This window comes from Oxyura jamaicensis, chromosome 5, assembly GCF_011077185.1.
Source record: "Oxyura jamaicensis isolate SHBP4307 breed ruddy duck chromosome 5, BPBGC_Ojam_1.0, whole genome shotgun sequence".
Lineage (NCBI taxonomy): Eukaryota > Metazoa > Chordata > Aves > Anseriformes > Anatidae > Oxyura > Oxyura jamaicensis.
The window spans coordinates 58,938,339-58,958,171 of NC_048897.1; the positions used below are offsets into that span (position 1 = coordinate 58,938,339).

The 19,833-nt window shown below is 37.3% G+C and overlaps 1 protein-coding gene across 2 annotated transcripts in view; it reads right to left on the minus strand.

Annotated features, from left to right (window-relative positions):
• Positions 1-19,833, minus strand: part of OTOG (otogelin) — a 107,372-nt gene that overhangs the window by 15,384 nt on the left and 72,155 nt on the right. Inside the window, exons 34-44 of one of the 2 annotated variants that reach the window (XM_035328323.1) lie at positions 16,832-16,949; positions 15,870-15,949; positions 11,606-15,444; positions 10,833-11,001; positions 9,752-9,834; positions 8,134-8,223; positions 7,562-7,745; positions 4,545-4,765; positions 3,474-3,612; positions 1,624-1,818; positions 554-766 (exon numbers count right to left, since the gene is read on the minus strand). In XM_035328323.1, coding sequence (XP_035184214.1) covers positions 554-766; positions 1,624-1,818; positions 3,474-3,612; positions 4,545-4,765; positions 7,562-7,745; positions 8,134-8,223; positions 9,752-9,834; positions 10,833-11,001; positions 11,606-15,444; positions 15,870-15,949; positions 16,832-16,949 — 5,331 coding nt within the window. Of the gene's footprint in view, positions 1-553; positions 767-1,623; positions 1,819-3,473; positions 3,613-4,544; positions 4,766-7,561; positions 7,746-8,133; positions 8,224-9,697; positions 9,835-10,832; positions 11,002-11,605; positions 15,445-15,869; positions 15,950-16,831; positions 16,950-19,833 lie in introns of both variants that reach the window. The other variant, XM_035328322.1, reaches the window with a different exon arrangement.

Below are 19,833 nucleotides of genomic sequence, written 5' to 3' on the forward strand. Positions count from 1 at the left end.
GATACCCCAAATCTCCAAATAACCACTACAAACTAGCAAAAAACACAAGACCAAGATCAGAAGTGTCTAGTATTTGCCACACTCTCTGTGGAGGGAAAATTAAACGAGACCTGAATTCTTGTGAAATCTCCACTTTAAAAAAATATATATATTTCTTGTGGAAAATTCATTGCAACAATATCAACCCAGGTGGCTAAAACAAGAAAACTTGCAACTTGTTTTGAAGATGGACTTTCTATGCTAAATATGAATTAAGAAAATATAAAATAAAAGCTTTTATATCCTTTTTTTTTTTTAACTGCTGACTTTGTAAAGCCATCTGATATCTTTCTCTAATAATTAGTTATATCATTGATTTGTATTTGGACGTTAAAATAGATCATTAGACTGTACAGCTGAGAGGAACATAATACATGCCAAATAATCACAGCTTTTTCAGTTCTTAGAACACTTCTCACCTCCCTCTACCTTTCCCCCAAGGAAAATAAACCACAAGGAAAGGTTATTTGCATATTTCAGTAGGTAATATTCGTAATCATTAAAGAATACTTACTACAGATCTTCTGAGGACAACATGTCCGATCACCAGGAACAAGCAAGGCCACTTCTGCAAATCGCTGACAGTCTAAATTGTGGATATCTGAACAGTTGTACTCCATTGGAATAATAGTCTCACTGTCAACACATTTTTCCATACAGCATCCACTCAAAGAAGTTTTCCAGATCTCACCCACAGCACGAGGTGTTCCTGAGCTGTCTGTACAAGCTAGATCAGGACAAGAGAAGATAGAAGCAATTCCTTTTTATTTCCAGTTCTCACCACTATTTTCTTCCACAGAGGGTACAGAACTGTAAAAGTTCCAGAGTTTTTAAGGCATCACCTATCCATATTACTTGAACAAAAAAGTTAAAGAGGAGACAGTCTGAGACTGAGTTTGTATGGGAATGCAAGACACTCAATGCCCTCCTGAGGATCACTTTGTTTTGAGTCTCCACTGCAAAGCTAGGCACTTAAGATCTCAGTCTGATCCTTTGTTTTTAAACCTGTGATCTGAAAAGAACTTGCTTTTGTATTTCACACACAACAAAACTTCTATTTATTTACAGTGCTTTATGCAATCTGCTTTTAAAATTGCATCTTTCAGATTTGTGTTGTTAGTGTTAAGTATTGGTCCACAATTTGGTGTCCTCAGGCAGAAATGTAATGAAAAGAATTATCAGTGCTGGCAGATAGAAGATAAAACGTATATAATCCAAAATGTGTAATTAACTGTTGCTGCATGACTTTTGAATTCCATTTAGTATCAATAGGTTGGACTCCTTGGCAAAGGGCAAGGTGAAAAGGAGGCCAAGACTAACATATTTCAAATAATGGAACACATAAGCGTAAGCAAAACCTACCATTTTTGAGAGCATCCTCCAGCTGAGAGAAGATGAGCAAAGTCATATGACACAAGGACATTTCCTGCTTGCCCACCTGTAAAGTTAATGTTTACTGAATCCCCAGAGTCCTCAGCTGAACAACATATGCAAAGCCTACGCAACATCAGACCAGGCCTGGATAATGAAGCATCTGACCACCAGCTTGCAGACTATAAAGAAGAAAATCACATCAAAACATACCACATTTTTCTTCAGGAATACAGAGAGCAGTGTGAGCTCGGTGCAGGATGGTCCCTCCAGCACAGACACAGCCTTCTGTCAACACTGAACAGGTCTCTGAGTCCGGAGAAGCAACTTCATTATTCTGACAACTATCTGGAACCTCACAGGCAGCTATACAAGCCTGGTAGGAGAAGTTTTCAGAGCAGGGGAAGGCTAGAAATGAAATAAATCTGTTATCTGAAGACCTAATGACATGAAGGTGTACTACCTAAGAGAAGACATGATTGTCTTCTTGTCAACTTGTTGTTTGCCAACTCAGTAGGATCTACCGATCTAAAACACCGATACACATCTTCTACATGACAAATTCAAACAAAAAGAGATTTCACAAGCACTTCACTTCTTTGTGGTAGCGTTTGTATCAGGCTTTGTTTTGCATTTTGGTGGTAGAGATTAAAAAAACATGCAAAAGTGTTGTCACAAAATCATTCATACTTGAAAAACATTCACAAATACCAGATTTATAATGGTACACAGATTAATAATGCACAGATTAATACACAGATTAATAATGCAGTGTTTTGAAACACATCAAGTACTTTGCAGTGGATAAAGAAAACAGTGATTACTAAAGAGCAAAGTATAGTGTGCCACAAAAAGATATATGTAAAGGCAAATTCAGCCTTGTTTTGTTTGGAACAAAAAAGAATGGCATGAATTCATTACTATATTTAATAGATATTCACGTTAATCACTCTCTTGGATGAGGTGAGTTATTTTAAAGTCCATGGACACAGTTAAACTCAACATTCTTTATACTATTAATGCAAATTCATTGGTATGTAATGAGTGTATGCTGGAATAGATTGATTTAACCTTTGCTGTTGAAAACTTTACATGATGGTTCAAAACCGTTTAAATGTGGGTCACATACAAGCTGCATATATACGACAAAACCAGAATGATTACAAATGCCAACACTGTGTTTCCAATAGGATCCTTATCATGTAATGATACCTACGTCACACAGCAACGCAGTCTGGAATGATGGTAATGAGATGACACCCAATTCACAAAGGGACTGTCTGCTCAATAATAAAGAAGGCTCCAGTTTAGGTTTAATTAACTTAAAAGCTAATTGGGAGAGGAGGTTGATTCTGTTCAGCTCCACGCTACTAAATATGGCTATAATGCCCCACAGGAAATATCTAGTAGAGCCCTGTAAATAGAGGAACTCAGGTTTTTAAAAAACAGTCCACAGCACGTTAACACATAGTGACCACAAAATCTAGCTATGACTTCATTGTTCTTCCCTCCTAGGTGTGTACCGCCAGATACACTGTGGTATAAACCAAGAGAGCATGTATCCTGTCATGATGGATGGAGTAGTTAACTATATTTACAGCTATATTTTGTAAGGTCTCTTTTTAAACAGCTATTTGCAATTGATATTCACACAAACTTGAATTTTTATTTTTTTCTGACTATTTTTAAGCTGTAGACTCCATGACTATTGGTTTTACTTGCAGCACATTATGACATGCCCATGCCCTGCTGACAACTATAGGTCCCATTTGGCCTTACACTTTAATATGTTCCTGTGGGAAATGTATCCTGCCAGGATCCTCTGGCTCTCAGGGTTTTACTCCTTACTTTCCATCTAATTGAAAATAGACTGTGCACTTAGTCACACGGTCTAAAATTTCTATTTTATGATGAAAGCTGCTGAATTTATTATCTCAATAATAATTTCCAAGACACCTGACAGCTGCAGGAGCAGTTATATTTTCAACTTACAGTAACTGTTATTGCTAGGCAAGTTTTGTCTCAGCAAACACTAGAGGTACGCATACATGGAGAATACTTACGGCAGTAATGTGAGCTCCTCCATTCTATACAAATATTAAATTTGTTGCACATTGCCACATAGGCTGCTAGTGAGACGCATGGATTTTGAATGTACTTGGTGTCTTGAACCCATATATCACAGAATAGCTCAGGTGGAACCTAAGAAGGAAAAAATCATAGAGACCCGTCATGGAGACCTTGCTATATAGCAAAAAGATTGACCTTTTTAAATATCAGCTACAAACAACTAAGGCAAAAGTTCTTGGTTCAGAGGAAAAAGGGATAAGGGATCATCTGACTTTATTGGTCTACAGAGTGTCTACTGGTATTTAAGGGAAGGTTTCCTTAACATGCTTAAAAAAAAAAAAAAAAAAAAAAAAAAGGAGTGAGAAGTCCTTACACTCTTCAGTTTCATCTATTATAAATGCCAAGGCAAAAGCTAATATAATTTTTCTAACAGAAGACATAATTAGTAACTGTACTTCATTCTTTCTTCCTATGCACTTTTGTTTCGTTTTGACCTCCTCTTCATCAAACCCAACAATATACAAAAGTTGAAATGGTAAATGAACTCACAGGAGCACAAATAAATGTTTTGTTTGCACAGTTCTCTACTTATGCTTACTTTAAGGGGTCTGCTCTACCCTCTCCTCACTGTAAGCTGGAATTCCTGCTCTCTACAGCCCTTGAGAATGCAGGCTTTTACATTATGCATTGTGATCTGGAATTTGTTAAATTACTGAACACTTAAATATGAAATAAGTCCTAAAATTACTTTATTTTACTTTGCTGTACATCCTATTGATCCAATTGAATTATCTGGGACTGATTTATAAATTAGATGCTATTACCAAAACTAATAGAGATACATTAGGAGTTCTGAAATTATCAGTTGCTTATTGCAACTCTCCTATCGATTTGCTGCACTCTTCAATTATTTTTATCTCACAACTGAAGATACAAAAAAGTATGTATCTCATTCCATAAATGTGGTTACATGTAGTTCCACGTTAATGAAACTATCAAGTATACAAAATTCTATCACAACTGCATCTCTACCAAAATGTAAGCTTCCAAAATAGTTAACATACATAAGGGTGACAGCTGCTGAAGGTCTGGTTCAAAACCAGTCTTAAGCACTCTGAGCAGTCCATGACTGAGCAATTAGCTTCCTGGTGCCTGTCTTCTCCAACATACTTTAATGTGTCTGGCACTTGCCAGCTATCTATAAAAGTCGATGGAGCATCACTTTTGCTTAGCACTGTCCTGTTGGGTAGCATCAGGTCATTTTCCAAGCTTCTATCACAAAGACCTATGTATTACCAGAAGAAAAGAGCAGGTTAACACTGAACAGTTCATTGTCAAGTATGTTTGAAGTGGCATATTCAAACAAGTAAATTGCATTTAAAAAACTTATAGTAAGTAAGTAACTTCTAAAAAATGTACACGTGACAGTATCACAACCCACTACAGATATGCAAAGTTTTGTAGGATAAAGATATAGGGACTTCACACAAAGGGAAATAAAGATGTATCTGTGAATTGCACATGCATGAAACAAGAACAATCACATGTCACTGTGCTGTTCAGAGCCCAGCGATGACATGCAAGCTTCACTGCTGAGTTGCACAAGCACTAAAGAAAAAAATACATTAAAAAAAACTTACAAAGCACCTCCAAGTATAGCAACAAATGAAAATTGCAAATAGTATTGGAAAAGGCAACTTCCATTAAATGTCAGGATGCCTATCTGATACTGTACTTCAAAACTGCAACACCTTCTTTTACATATGCTTCTGGGCAGTGTTGAACATCTTTTGTCTTAAGAGCTAACATAAAAGTGCAGCTTTTGGCACTTCCAGGTACATTTATATTACCACTCAGCAGGAAGAGAGCAATCTTTTATTTATTTGCTTCACAGAAGGCAGCATCACAACTTGTTTCTGTTTAAACTAAGGTAGCTGGCATTTTCAAAACACTGGGGAACAAAGGAAGCAACATAGAGCACATGGAGAGCAATTTGGTTAACACAGAACATCCAAGTATTACAACAGTCTCTGCTGGAAAGTCCTTTAAGAGCCAGCAGGTACAAAAGCAGAATGACAAATCAGTTTCCCATTCTTTCTTCCTAATCACAGTTTCTGTCAGACTTCTAGAAAGCATTCTTCTGATGTTTCGAGAAACTTTCATGATAATTCTAAAGATATCTGTTCAGTAATTACTGAAATTGGTGTTTTATCATTTTTCACTATGAGCAAGCCACTGACAATCAGTGATATAGCAATAAGCGTTCAAAAGCAAAACAGCTTTTGAAGCTGTACATATCAATTGACAAAAAATGTTTCTGGCTGAATATTCAGAGGTTGTGAGTCTATGCAACACAAACAGAAAGTACTGACTTGAGTTCTGAGAGCTCTGAAGGGACTGCTACCATGCCTGACTTAATTTTTTCCAGTTTTCTTGTACTTTGACAAGTAAACACAGCAAAACTAAGGTTTCACACTTGGCTTGGCTGGACCTGGCTGCACCTACAATGACATGCTTGCACGGTTTCACCAGTGTTGTTACAGAGATGTCCATAATCCCTTGTGACATCCCTCCTCTCCCATACCAGCTCTTCACCACTTGCCATGTTTGCCTGATCCAGTCACTGTTAAAGGCACTGCTGTCTGCTGCAGATACTGCCAAGGGAAACTAGCTGCTAGAAAACTGTAATGGTGCCTTCAGTTCCATGCTTTACCTGAAGCTAAGAAATTAGGACCTACTGGTACTGCAGATCAGCCTATAGGCATTCTGAGAAAGCTCAAGGACAAGAAGCAAACAAACACAGAAAGCACGAGAGCTCAGTGCAGGCTAATTTACCCTGAAAAGGTGCAGGGCAGCCTTAAAGCAGGTTCTGGTGAGTCACAACAGACAGCACCGTGCAGGCAGGTTTATACAGAGAATTCCAATCAGAGATGAATACCAGAAATACATAGCACATTCTCCAGAGAAGTTGTACATGGAACACCAGCCACAGGGACATCTTGTCATCTTGCTAATGGGCCGTGTAAGACAGGAATATAACGTTCCTAATTCTCCCTATCACAATAATCAAAAAGGTAAAGGCAAAAGAGACTTTCAAGTATAACTTGAATCAGGCCTACTAAAAAATATTATCTTTACATTCTTATTTCTGTTTGATTTAATTACAATTAGCCATACAGAGAAAGAATGATACTAAAAACAAAGGTCATAGCAAATTACAGATAATAACCCAATTTCAAAATGGCAGTAAATTCAAACTCTCTTTCCTTTGCAAGAAGCATTACTGTCCACAGGACTTGGACCTTGACTGAGCTATCACTGGTATTTGATACTGAGCTACAGGCATTTGCCCTTTCTGAAACTCGCAAGATTTCCACTGTAATTATGAACTCCATAACCCTGGTTTCCAGCTCCAAATTACAGCAGATAAATTTACAGATTCAGATGTCACAGTAAGGATATAGAACAACACAAAAACATGCTTGCAAAAAGTATAGCACTAGCAGCTTATTCAAGTTCATGGTTTTTACAGAAAAGTAACTACATGAAATGATTAAGCAGACCTAACGGAGTGCAGTATTGGTTATTTAACCCATTACTATTAAAAAATTTCCCCTGAACTATTTCCTCTAACAGATAAACTAAGATAGATTCTCTCAAGTTAACAGTTCCTGTGAATTCTGACCTTTAGAAACTGAAAATAGCCCAGATCGCTTCCTATCAGATGGACAGCAAACACTAAATCTGTAAATGACCTTATTTGACATTACAGATTCATGCCCGACTTACTTATTTGGGTTTGGTTACAGCAATTGTGCTTGTGATTCAAACAGGCTACATTCAGAAGCAAAACTGTCAGTAAAAAGTGATTACATTGACAGGTATCAAATGTTATTTCAACAACCAACCAAATTATTAATCATTTCATGTTAATAGGTTTTTGTTTGTTTGTTTGTTTTTAATTTGCAGTGATCTGCAATAACTCTTTTAAGCAAGATTCTACAAAAGATGCCATTAGGAAAATGTGGTTCCTTTTCAAAGCATCTAAATATCCTTATTTCTAGCAGTACTCTATACTTACCACATAGTCCCAAAGCTTTTGGTTCTCTGATAGTATTGAACTCTATGATCATCACACCTGTGTTGTGAAACCACTGAATTCTGATTTTTGTTGGAGTCTCAACTGCATACTTGAAGCCTGAATCCTCTACCTTGTATCCATATTTTCTAACAGTAGGCCAAGCAAATCTTGAATTTACTGTTATCTAAAATGCACACAGAGAAGAGTTTAAATGTCAGGCACCAAATGCTCTAGGTAGAAGAACTAAAGTCAGATTTTCAACAGGTTAGGAATCTATCTCCTAACCAATTCAAAAAGAAGCTAGGCTCATCTTCACAAAGGCATCTAGGCACTAAAGAGAACAATCACTTTAACTGCCTTACTCTGCGACTTGCCTCATTAACTGTCCTTTTATCACAGTTTGACTCTGAATTTAACAAGGAGTTTACTAAATTCCCAAGTCCTAACAATAAAATATATTATCTATTGTGTCTTATGCTAAACTTCCATATCCACATGAGAAGATAGCTGATGACTACAGAAATAAGATGCTATCTAGAAGGCAGAGAACATTAAAACCTCAAAGTACTTACTTTTCTACTTAAACGATTGATAATAATTTGGTTTGATACATAGGTTAAATTCAACGTTGCAAGGCACAGGGAAGTTGAATGTGAATTATTCTGTGGAGAAAGCAAAAATATATAAGCCAGAGTGATAATGTGCAAAAGCTTTATGCATTAGCTGTTTATTATTTTTAGATACCAGGACATTAAGGATTGTTTGTGTATATTTTTAAGACAGGAAAGCTGCTGCTGTTTGTACTTTCAGGTTTGGACTACGAAGTTCATCTGGATAGCATTCTTGCAAAATACACAAACAAAATATTATTGTGGTTAGGAACTGTGTTGTATCACCCATTCTTTAAATTATAACAGATATAAAGGTTTTCAGGAAAAAAAAAAAAAAGTACAGCACAATAGCTGTTTGGACACTGAAAAACAGGAACTACATATCTGAAGGTAAGCAAAAATTGGACTGGGAATGATGAATTTATATGATCAGTGAACAGTACAGAAGGAATTGATCAGAAATACATGCACACTTGTAGAGCTACAAGGTGCTGGACAAAAAAGAAAAGTCAGAAACAGATCTGCTTTGTCATACCAATCATATTGAACTTCTAGAATTAACTTTGATAAGGTACTACACTGTTCATGACCAAACCTTGTGTGAATAGTTATATGGATGTCAATATTACCTAGCTTGCACAGGAGAGGCTGGAGTTAAAAGAATTTTGTAAAGGCAATTATTCCACACTCATGAGCGCTTAGCTCTTCATGACATAAAGCCAATCTCTATACCACCCACTAGGCAGGATATTCTGCAATCTCTTCTTAGAGGCTTTTCCTCTTCCCTCTCTGAAACAGCAAATACTTGCCCCTGTCCAAGACCTAGAAATGTACAAAGTGGTCTAATTTTTTCTGACAATACTATATTCTTTTAGGGATCTCAAGATTGGTGTTTCCAGCGCAAATTTCTCCACGTGAAAATATATGAAAATGATACAGGTCAGCGATACAAGGAAATACTTTGCTAGGCTGTGCTAGCCTACATTCCTTGAAACAAAATTAGGGTTGAATGAAACTTAATAAGGAACTCAAGCGTGTTAATCCTCACTCCACAAGGCACTGCCTGATGAAATGCCAAGTGGGCTAATGCAGTTTCAGAAAGTTCTTTCAAATTTTACGTATCTTCTCTTTTGTGCAGTAAAGTCAAGTGAAGCTAGATACACAAAAAAATAGCACTCTACAATGGTACTTTTTACATGCTGGTAATCATGGGAGTGACTAATAAATGCATGTCCATTTAATCTCTCACAACATTGTCTGTCTTACACGTAAGATAATATGGATCTCCCTCTCAGTTCCAGCTGTTACAGAATAAATTATGCCCATACAATTCTTGCAAAGTATTGTGAAGTGCAAGTACAATTCATAGATATTGCATAGGATTAATTAAACACAATTCCATACAAATATTATAACCTTTCATTTAGAAAGATGTGCATTAGAGGAATATATATGTAACTCATTCCCAAGATACATCTTATTACCAGTACTGAACATCCTTTGTTAGCTGATAAACATTAGTTACCATTCTACAGTCAAGGACATGGATGCTTATAGTTTCATCTTGAGTTTGACTAACAATGTAGGATGCTTCTTTGAATAAAGCCAAATGATTTCCATCATAGGTTACAATGCTCAGATCAGAGAAAATTGTGCAACGACCTAAGAAAAATAAAAATAAAATAAATGTAGTTTTTAACTTAATAATGTATTTTCTAACTTATGTTACTTTCTGTAAACACTCCAAAATAGGAAGATAAAATATTGAGTTATATAAGATTAACTTCTTTGCTGTACAGTTTAACATATATAGCACATTTTCAGCTATATGTCGTCACCTTTGCTTGCATGTCTGTAAAGGGACAGCAGAGTCAAATCATTCACATTCTAGTGGGACAATCTGCAGTCCTCTGCAATCAGTTCCTTTCTTACAGTTCTTGCCAGCACAGTTTTATAATTTTTACAAGCCCTAAACTAGCAAAAACATGGATGGCAGTGGATCATGCCAGATCATTAGTTCCCCTTTAGTCTTGTTATTTAGGAGGGAGCTCTTGTTGCACATTCCCTTTTTTCCAGGCTTACTGCTAAAGCTTTTATGTTTCAAATGGTTTGGAGTTCCATTCTTAGTTATTTCGTACTCTAGATCATAAGTGGAAATTTGCATTCCTTATCTCTGCATCCCTTCTTTGCCATTATGGATTAAATTTAATTTTCTTTAAGGTTTGGATACATCCTGCCTAATTCTATGTAACTGAAGGGAGTGACTACAGTACAGCTATGCCTCTATAGAGTCCCCAGGCTGTTAACAGTGATTGTTACTGTACTCTAGGAGTCTTCTCATCCTGAAGTATATATGCAACTGTCATAAAATCCACTAGCTGTACTGACAATGTCTCCTCTGATTAGACAGAACACAGGTCTAAGTCAGACAAGTCCACTGCAGATACCTAAAGCTGGATAAGATATTCATCTTACATTAATATTTTGATTTCATTTAATTGGGTGTAGAACTATATTTACAAATCACATTAAACAACAATTAAACTGCACAATACGGATCTTCTTTTTCTACGCCATGGTTATAAAAGTGTTAATTCTTAGCCTTCTTACATATGAGTTACCTAAGTTCACTTGAAAAGTACTGCAAAATTAAAACTTACATGCACATTCCCACTTTGGGCAGCATTTGTCCCCATTCATTTGAGTAGCAAATCCTAAAACTCCACAGCTGGGTTGAGTTGCATTGTATGGGCAGTTCTGCGACTTATTAACTTGGATCAGTTGTCCATCCAAGCAAATATATTTTATGCACTCATTCTCTGTGATTGGCTAAGGCATATTTAAAAGACATAGGTTACCATTCTTATCAAGCTAACATTACAATATTGCAGAGTATTTGCTCAAAGGGGCTCACATACTTCAGGTACAGAATACTTATGGTGGAAGATTTACGTGAAAAGCATCTTTGAAAATCTGACCATTCTGAGGACAGTTTAAAATTCAGTCCTGTTGTAAAGTGCAGAACAGATTTATTTTTTTTTAACTTTAAAATAAAAGGAGTTGAGAATAAAAAGTATGGAAGAACAGAAGTAGGTAGAGTAGGATCTCTGGGAAGGAGGAATACATGACAGAAAAATACTATTGAACAACATAAAGAACTGTATTTTGCCAAAAATATTATTGTGACAATCACACTCAGAAAACTGAGGCCCAAAACATAGTGCATTATAGCACTTATGAAAACCATTATGCACTATTGAAGTTACTCAGACTTAAAGACATAACTGTGAAAATAATAGCTTGCCCTGTTTAATGCCAGTATTTCATATCCTAAAGATCAAAACGTGCCTCACAAATAATGATTTTATCAGTGTGTAAAAATAAGCTAGATATATTCAAAACCAAACAGATAAGTATGCATAATGTTACTCACTGTACAACTCTGGAGAGTTGCTGTTTCTCTAGGCAGCATAGAAATTGATGTGGTGACTCCTGGCATGGCTTTAGCTGTTGACAATCCATCAGAAAATGTTGTAGTCAAACCATAAAGTGGTTTGGTAGATAAATAGGCAAATGAGGAAACTGATGGAGCTGTTGTGACATTTGAATGGTCAGGTATCATTAATAGTGAACTGACAGAAGGTGTTTGTATCTCAGGTGCTGTTCCAAGTTTTGAAGTTTGCGTAGTACTGGCCAATGATGCAGCTATAGAAGGCGGCTTTGGTTCAGAAGATGAATGTATGGTGGACAGTACTGACACACTTACATTAGAAGGAGCTACAGTTATGTTTGTGGAATATGGAGAATAAAATGTCTGAGGTATTTCTGAGGTAATGGTAATACCTTGAGTAAGGACAGGTTGCATTTCTGTCATTAATTCCAGCTCTTCAGATTTTTCTGTACCAGGGGACATAGGCTCTTTTGCTTTTGAAGTACCAGAAAAATAGGTTGGCTTCACGAAGGTTGTGATGGATTCTGTCACAGCTTTTCTTTTGTCTGAGGTTGCTGATATAATAGTGATGTTTTGCTCTGTACTGCTCATCACTGAAGAGGCTGAAGCTGCAGCTGATGTATGGACCGCAGCTGAAAACGCTGTACTTGCCAGAGAAGTGGAACTGTAGGCAGTGGTTGAATGTGTGACTTGCTTTGGCAACACTGCAGTTTTCTCTGTAGCACTTTTACCCATTGATGTGGATGCTGTTGAAATCACAGGGGTGAAAAAGGCACCTATGGATGATTCACTGCCCATCACGATGGGAATTTCTGTTGTTTCTGGTAACAAAAGCGAAGAGGTCGGCTTAAATTCTGGTGAAACTGTTGTTGTTTCAGGTGGTTGACTTGAAACAAGTGATTCAGTAACTGAGGACTGCCATGTGAATTCTACACCAGTATCTGCCTCCTGTGTGGAAAAGGAAGGAAAGACATCTTTTTTAATGGTTGAAGAGGAAGTTGCAAGGACTTCTGGTGAAGAAGGGAGAATTCGGGTACCAAAAGTCAAGTCAGCTGTTTTTCTAGCTGGGACTGTAGACTGTAAAACAGAAGTTTTGGGCACATACAGCTGTGTAACTGAATCAGTTAAATGCAACTCTTTTTCAGTTAGTAGAATAGCTTGTGTAGGACCTGAAGAGGTAGGTAGAACACTTGAATGAATGCCTGTAGGTAGGAAGGTAGTTAAGGGGGATGAGGAAGTCAATTCTACCATAGCTTCAGTTGTGCTTAATGGAATTTGTGGCTGATCAGTGGATTTTGCTAGAGTTTCTGCAGGATGCTGGTAAATTGGGGTACTGCTTAGACCTGTCAGGGAAGGCTTAGAAGTCTGATGAGCAAGTTTTGTATCTGTTTCAGTCAAAAAATGCAGCATAGTCACAGCCTTTGTGGTCTGTGCTGGAAGTTTATCTCCTGAAGATGTTTGCTGAGAGAAGGAGCCCACTGAAGATGGAGTAAAGGATTTCCGAGCTGTAGAAGCAGTAGATTTTACTGTGTCTGTTATACTTTCAACTGTAGACTTCAATGCTGTAGAAACAGGGTATTTTGGTGTGGTTGTTACTTCCAGTATTATTTGTGTTAAAGAAGGTGAAGAAACTGATATATCTGCTAGATACTGAGAGGTGGAGAAAGTGTGAGACTTTGTTAATGGAAGTACAGCAGAAGTGGATAGAGCTGATTTTTCTTTGTCTGTCATTGCTTTGGTTGTTTTACGCTGAATGCTGAATTCAGAGGATGGAGAGAATGTAGCATAAGTGGTATTTAAAATGGCTCTGCCTGGCAACTTGTCATGTGATACTGTTGTTATCGGACTTAAATGTTCTGCTACAGTGGATAAAGTAGAGAAAGTCAGGGGTGAGGAGGTCTTTTCTGTTCCTAACATAGATTTTGTTAGAGTTGTTCTTGGATATGAAGAGATGGGTTCATGGGATGTACGTATTGGACTGAGAGCTGTCAGTGATGCTTCTTTTCCGTAAGTGGGTAGTGAAGGTAGAGAAAGATTTAGAGAGATGAGAGAGCTTGATGGTGAAGAAGGGAAAGCAGAAGGCATTCTAGTGGAAATGCTAGCAATTCTTTCCACTTCCAATTCTTCAGGCCGTGTGGTTAACAACGTGGTTTCAGGTGCACTAAGGAGAGTACATGGAGATCCAGTGAAGGACGTTGTTTCATCTGACTCTCTTTTTGTAGCTATGAAAGGAACTGTAGTGGTTTCTTTTGATGAGATAAAGGTTTTCTTTGCTGATGTGGTAACTTTACCTGAATACGCTGAAGTGCTTGTCTTCACTGTACTTAAAACCAAAGGTGATGCGTACTCAGTAACTGTTTTTCCAGAAAACGAAGTTGATTTTGCTACTAATTCAAAAGGCAATGTTACTTTGGATGTTACCTCAATAGACAAAGGCGTCACTCTGGTAGTCTCAGGCAAAGTAGGATATTTAGTGTACAGTGTAGTCAAGAGCTCTGTTATGTTTAGAACTGTGTGTGAGGGATACCCTGTTGTTGACACAGTTTTAAATGTTTTTTTTAATTCACCTAAAGCGGGAGAAGCAGGAGTAGGAACAGACACTGAAGGTCCTCTTGCAGAAAGAGTGGTGGATTTTTCAGTTTTAGAACTAGGATGCAGTGAATATGGAGGCAAATAGGAACTAAATATATGCTCCACACGAGATGCTGTTTTGAGAGTTTCCTTTCCATGAGTTGTAAATGGTAACAAAGTTGTTTCTAATGATTTCTCTGGAGTTTGCAGAGTTGCTGTCTGTGGACCTAGGGTTGTAGTGAAAGGTAGCCCCGCAGTATCTGTCAGGTGATGAACCATTTCAATAGGAGGTTCTGTAATTGCCTTTCCCAATGAAACAGGCAATGTGGATGTTGGCAAAAATACAGTCTTTGCGCTTTGTTCTGTTGAAACATGTACTGCTTTGGTTGTTTCTGAAGATGCTGGTTTTAGCAAAGACAGAGAAGTGATCACAGGAGAAAATGATGTTACTGTAACTTTACCTACTGTGGTAGAAGACTGTCCTACGCTTACTTTTGTCCTTCCTGAAGTTCCTGTTAGGTTCACTGATGATGTATAGGAAGGCAGAACCAGAAGCGGTAATGTGGAATATCGGGGCTGATGTGCAGTAGTTTTTTCTGTTCTTGATTCAAATGAAGGGAGTGTAAATGTTGTCAGCCCTTCTGTTTTTACTTGTGCTTCTTTTGTGGGAAGTGTCCTTATGGCTATTTCTGATATTTCCATTATTTTAGTTTTGACTGGCAATTCTGTTGTTCTAAGTGTAATTGGTGTCCCAGTAAAAATAGAAGTAGAAATTGGTTTGCCTTCTGATCCTGTGCTTCTAGTCACTGCATGTGTAGCAGTTACTGCGTAAGGTTCTGTAGCCCTCAGTAGCTTCGTGGAACCACTGCTGATCACTTGTATCTTTGTGGAGGTTTCTGAAGTGGCAGCAAGAGAAGACAAGCTTACGTTAGATTTTGCTGTCACAGACATTCCCGTAGTTCTTCTCCCAGATGATGTCATTTCTGCTGACTGTGAAGAAATATATGATAATAAAGTTATGTCTGGAAGTGTTGTATTAGTTGTTACAGCTGAAAATTTAGTTTTCCCTGTAGTTGCAGTGAATTTCAATTTTGAAGCAAATGTTGTTTCTGTGTCCTTTGCTTCAGGTACAGGAAATGAAGTTACCACTTCACTGATCACTGCCGAAGTTGTACTTGATGCTACATGTGAAACTGCTGGTGTTTGAATGATGGGTGGCAAGGGTGGACTATCATCTGCAGGTTCAATGCCTGAAATAAGACACAAATAAATGATAGTCTGATATTTATAAATAAATTACAGACATAAAGCTAGTGGAGCTAGAAGGAGTTTACATTAACTCATTTAGGTCTGATTTTTTCAACTGCCTTTAAACTTCCAAACTTCATAAAATTCAAAAATAAGTTAATTCAATCATTTGCTCCACATCTAATATTAGTGAAATGTTTTACGAAGAAAGAACATTTTGCTTATTTTAAAAGTACTCTAATTTTTGAGGAGTGAAACTCTTTCTAAACTAAACTAAAATACATGTTCAGTGAAAACTCAAACTTTGTATAATTAAAGTCATAATTACAGAAATTAAGCACCCATATTTTAAAAATTGACAAAAACATAACCTCAGACATTTATAAGTTAAATATCATACATAATATACATATTTTTTCAAACATACAGTCTTCAAAATACACGCATCTTTGAGTGATTTCATCCAGCAACATATTGAGAGGACACACAGGGATGCATCCTTCCACTCTAGAAGAAAAACAATTATTATTAACTAGTTGAAGAGCATCGTCAACTATCAAGCATTCAATTTTATGCAAACACTATTAATTTATAAAGTAGTTTTGAGTAGAGAGCCTTGTTCTATCTAAATCTCATCATCTCAGTGTACTCCTTCAAAACATCATTACCATGGCTTACATGTCTGGAGACACGTAAGAGGAGGTCTGTGAGAACACAGACCTAAGCTAAAGCATGAATTCAGCGATACTCAGCCTGAATGTTCACAGGTCAGATGGTAACTGTTATCACCTCAGAAATGCCAAAGCTTTTCTGCACACCAAAATCTACATGCCACTTTTGCAAAACTTAGTACAACAGAAAAGAAAAATGGGAGGACAGACATGGTTGTTGAAATGCCATAATTGAGTGTGGTGAGGCACTGGAACAGGTTGCTCAGAGAAGTTGTGAAACACAACTAAGTGGCCCTGGAGGTTTTCAAGGCCCGGTTGGATGGGGCTTTGGGCAACCTGATCTAGTGCAAGGCATCCCTGCCCATGGCAAGGGGGTTGGAACTAGATGATCTTTAAGGCTCTTTCCAACCAAACCATTGTATGACTCGATGATAATGAAAACACAGGGGTACAACTATCTGAAACAACGTTAACAGCACTTCTTTTTACTAATGCACTATAATACCCTCCAGCATGAAAGTTACAAATATACTTGTAATTCCAAACTCTGGCAATACTCATCTAACAACTGCTGTCTGGAGACGTCACTTTCATGCAGCTGCCACAGCAATTTTTATTTCACTTCTTTTCTCCTTTGTCTGCCTACGTCTGGTCATTCATATGCTTATTATGCTGTGTATTACACAAATTACATAATTTTCCATTTGCAGAAACTTACTTTGGTACTGCCTGACAGTTTTTTCCCAAAGGGTCCCTGCATGTTTTGAAACAAGGACTTGCACAGGCATCATAATGCCATTCACATGCAGAACGTGATGGAAATTTGTATTTGGCATCTGAAAAACAACCAAGATCTGTTAAACTCATGTATTTCTACAAACACACACACATATATATCACTAAGAAGCACAGCTGGTTCACTGCAGCTCTAAAACTTCTACTGTTTCTACCTGTATTCCCTACAAATAAAATTGGTAATATTTTTTGACTGTTTAGGTCTTTGTGAAACAGAGAGAAACAGTATATTGCAGAGTACTGGCTCTGCAACCTGTTTTGCTCTTTGCAGTATAAAACATGCCATGTTTGCTGCATTTACAACACTTGAAAATAAAGCCAGGTAAGTCAGAGCTGTTGTTTTAGAAAGCTTTTGAAAACCGTATCAACAATGAATCTCGTGGTTATTCAATTAAAATGCAAAAACAGGGTAAAGATTCAGTATAATTATTGCTGTTAGGATCAAAAGAAAAAGCACCCGTTGGATACATTGATTTATAACACAGTGTATCATAACTGTGATTTGCCTGGTGTTAAAATTAGCTGAGATGGGTGTACTAAGTTGTATGATACAATTGCATTTTAAAAACTAAAATGAACACAAATAACCAAAGCAAATAATCTGGTATTAGGCCAATATAGTCTCTTTACAATGATGCATCTTAACAGTTGATCTTCTCAGAAGCACTTTAGGATAGGTATTCCAAGAAAATAATTGAAACCTAAATCATTTTGAGCCTGAAGTTCTAACTGGTGATCAAAGCAACTGAGAAATTATCATGTTTTGTCTTGGAAATTTTAACTGAAAATATATATTTCAGCAAACAAAACACTACCAAAAAATAATACACAATATGACAAACAGAAACACAACAAAACCAACCAACCAGCCCACCCACCCACCCAGCCAACTTGCCTTCAGAACATCTATGCAGATAATGTTTACTGAAATGCTTCAAATCTGGACAATTGAAACCCAAAGTACAAATACAGGTAAAGGAAGAGTTAAACTTCAAAGTGAAATTAAACAGAAGTAAGGATCAGCTATACAATGCTTATTAAATTATGCAATAACTTTACGGAATGAATGTAAAGATGATGAATCAATGGACTCAGTCATAGACTGAATATAAAACCTTGGAGAAACAAAGTTTCAGCAGTCATATGGGTGGCATACATGGGGGCATATGCTTGCATGTTCAAATGCATTACATGCTTTCCTTTTCACCACATCTCTGTTCCATCTACATGCAGAATGGTTTCCCATATCAATGCTGGAGGTACTCCAGTGGCTCTTCCAAGTCTGTGACTTATGCAATCCATCTGGATTTTGGTACCTGAACTACCTGAGCCCACCTCAGCTCCTTTCTGTAGCAGCCAGGGTAGGGCACTGGCACTTTCCTTACATCTATACCTAGGGAAAACCACCACCATGACATATTGGTCCCCTCTAGACTGCTAAACATGGTCTGAAACCGATGTGGTTCAGAGCCTGTGAACACTAGCTGCACTTGAACAATATTTGTATTAACGACCACAAAGAGAATGCTTACTGCTTAGGAAGACCTTCCATTTTGGGTCTTTGGAAATCTTTTGGCTTTTAAGTTTTGCTGATCTTTACTGATACAAAGAGACTAGTTCTTTTACACCTTCCTGGCAACACTCATCTTTCCTGGAAGATCCTAAGAAAACATTTTTCCTGCAATTAGCAGCATCTGCACTTATGGGTAGTTACTCCCCTGCAATTATTAACCATAAATGTCTTCCTTTTTAGTACAAATCAAAGGTATAAATCAAACTCAGACACCCACACCCTTATTAGAGTAAGAGTGTGTATGTTGCCATCTAGTGTTTAAACACTTTTAATAGCGTTGTCCTACCCAGGGACATGGTGCTGCTTTCAAAAACATGACTCTTAATGACAATAACTAAAGTATTTACAAAGTTACTGTCCTATACAGAACTAAGAACACTTCCCTGATTTAATATGTGAACCCTTCTTGTGAAACTAACTTAAATTATGTAAATCTAATGGAGGAAAGGAATTATTTCCATACGTTTCGGAACGTATGAATGACTGGTGCATGGGGTTTTGCATTCACTGTCAGGTCAGAGTAAAAAGGTTTAAGGACAAATGTATATATGACAAAACGAACGTATCTGAGACCTACTGGAACAAGCAATCACTACCCATAGTAACAACCAGCTATCACATGATATTCTAGCACAGTCTAGGAAATCTCATTCATCAGACTGCCTTCGACTAGGTATGGAGACAGATCCGTAACTTTTAACTCACCAGTAAACATAAACAGAAGTTTCAAACACAATAAAGGCACAAGCCTGGTAGAAAACATCCGACAACCTGATGAAGAATGCCAGTTTCTCAGTTTAGCATCTTGAATTAACACTTGCAACTGCTGGGCTTCTCTCATTCTTCACATGAACTTCAACTTTTATGAAGTGATTGCCCCATTTCCCTCAAGCACTCCTAGAGATTACATTCAAAGAGTTTGCAGGCGTTGCATGCCTTGATAGGAAATAGCGGGGAACTTGTACATAAAGGCATATAGCATTTGCTGAGTGCATCATGAACATCATTTTCCATAAGGAACTAACAAAATCATGCTTTTCTGCAAAATTTCTCCCTGATTCTGCAGAACAAAGGACAGACAATTGATGTATTCGTGAACCTTGTCATAAAAATGGTTTTCAAAGGAGAGCAGTAGAACCAATGGGAGCTTAATTTTCTAGTCAAGGGATGTGAAGGTACTCAACATGCCATACAAAGCTCTTTTGTAGTGTGTAAATTACAGAAAAGAACAGACCGGATCACCACAGCAAGAGCTGAATATATTCCATGAATTGGTTTCCAGTATCTCCAAAGTTTTCAGTACTTCTCAAGTAAACCCATCAGATAAAGTGAAATATATGCCTTATGAATTA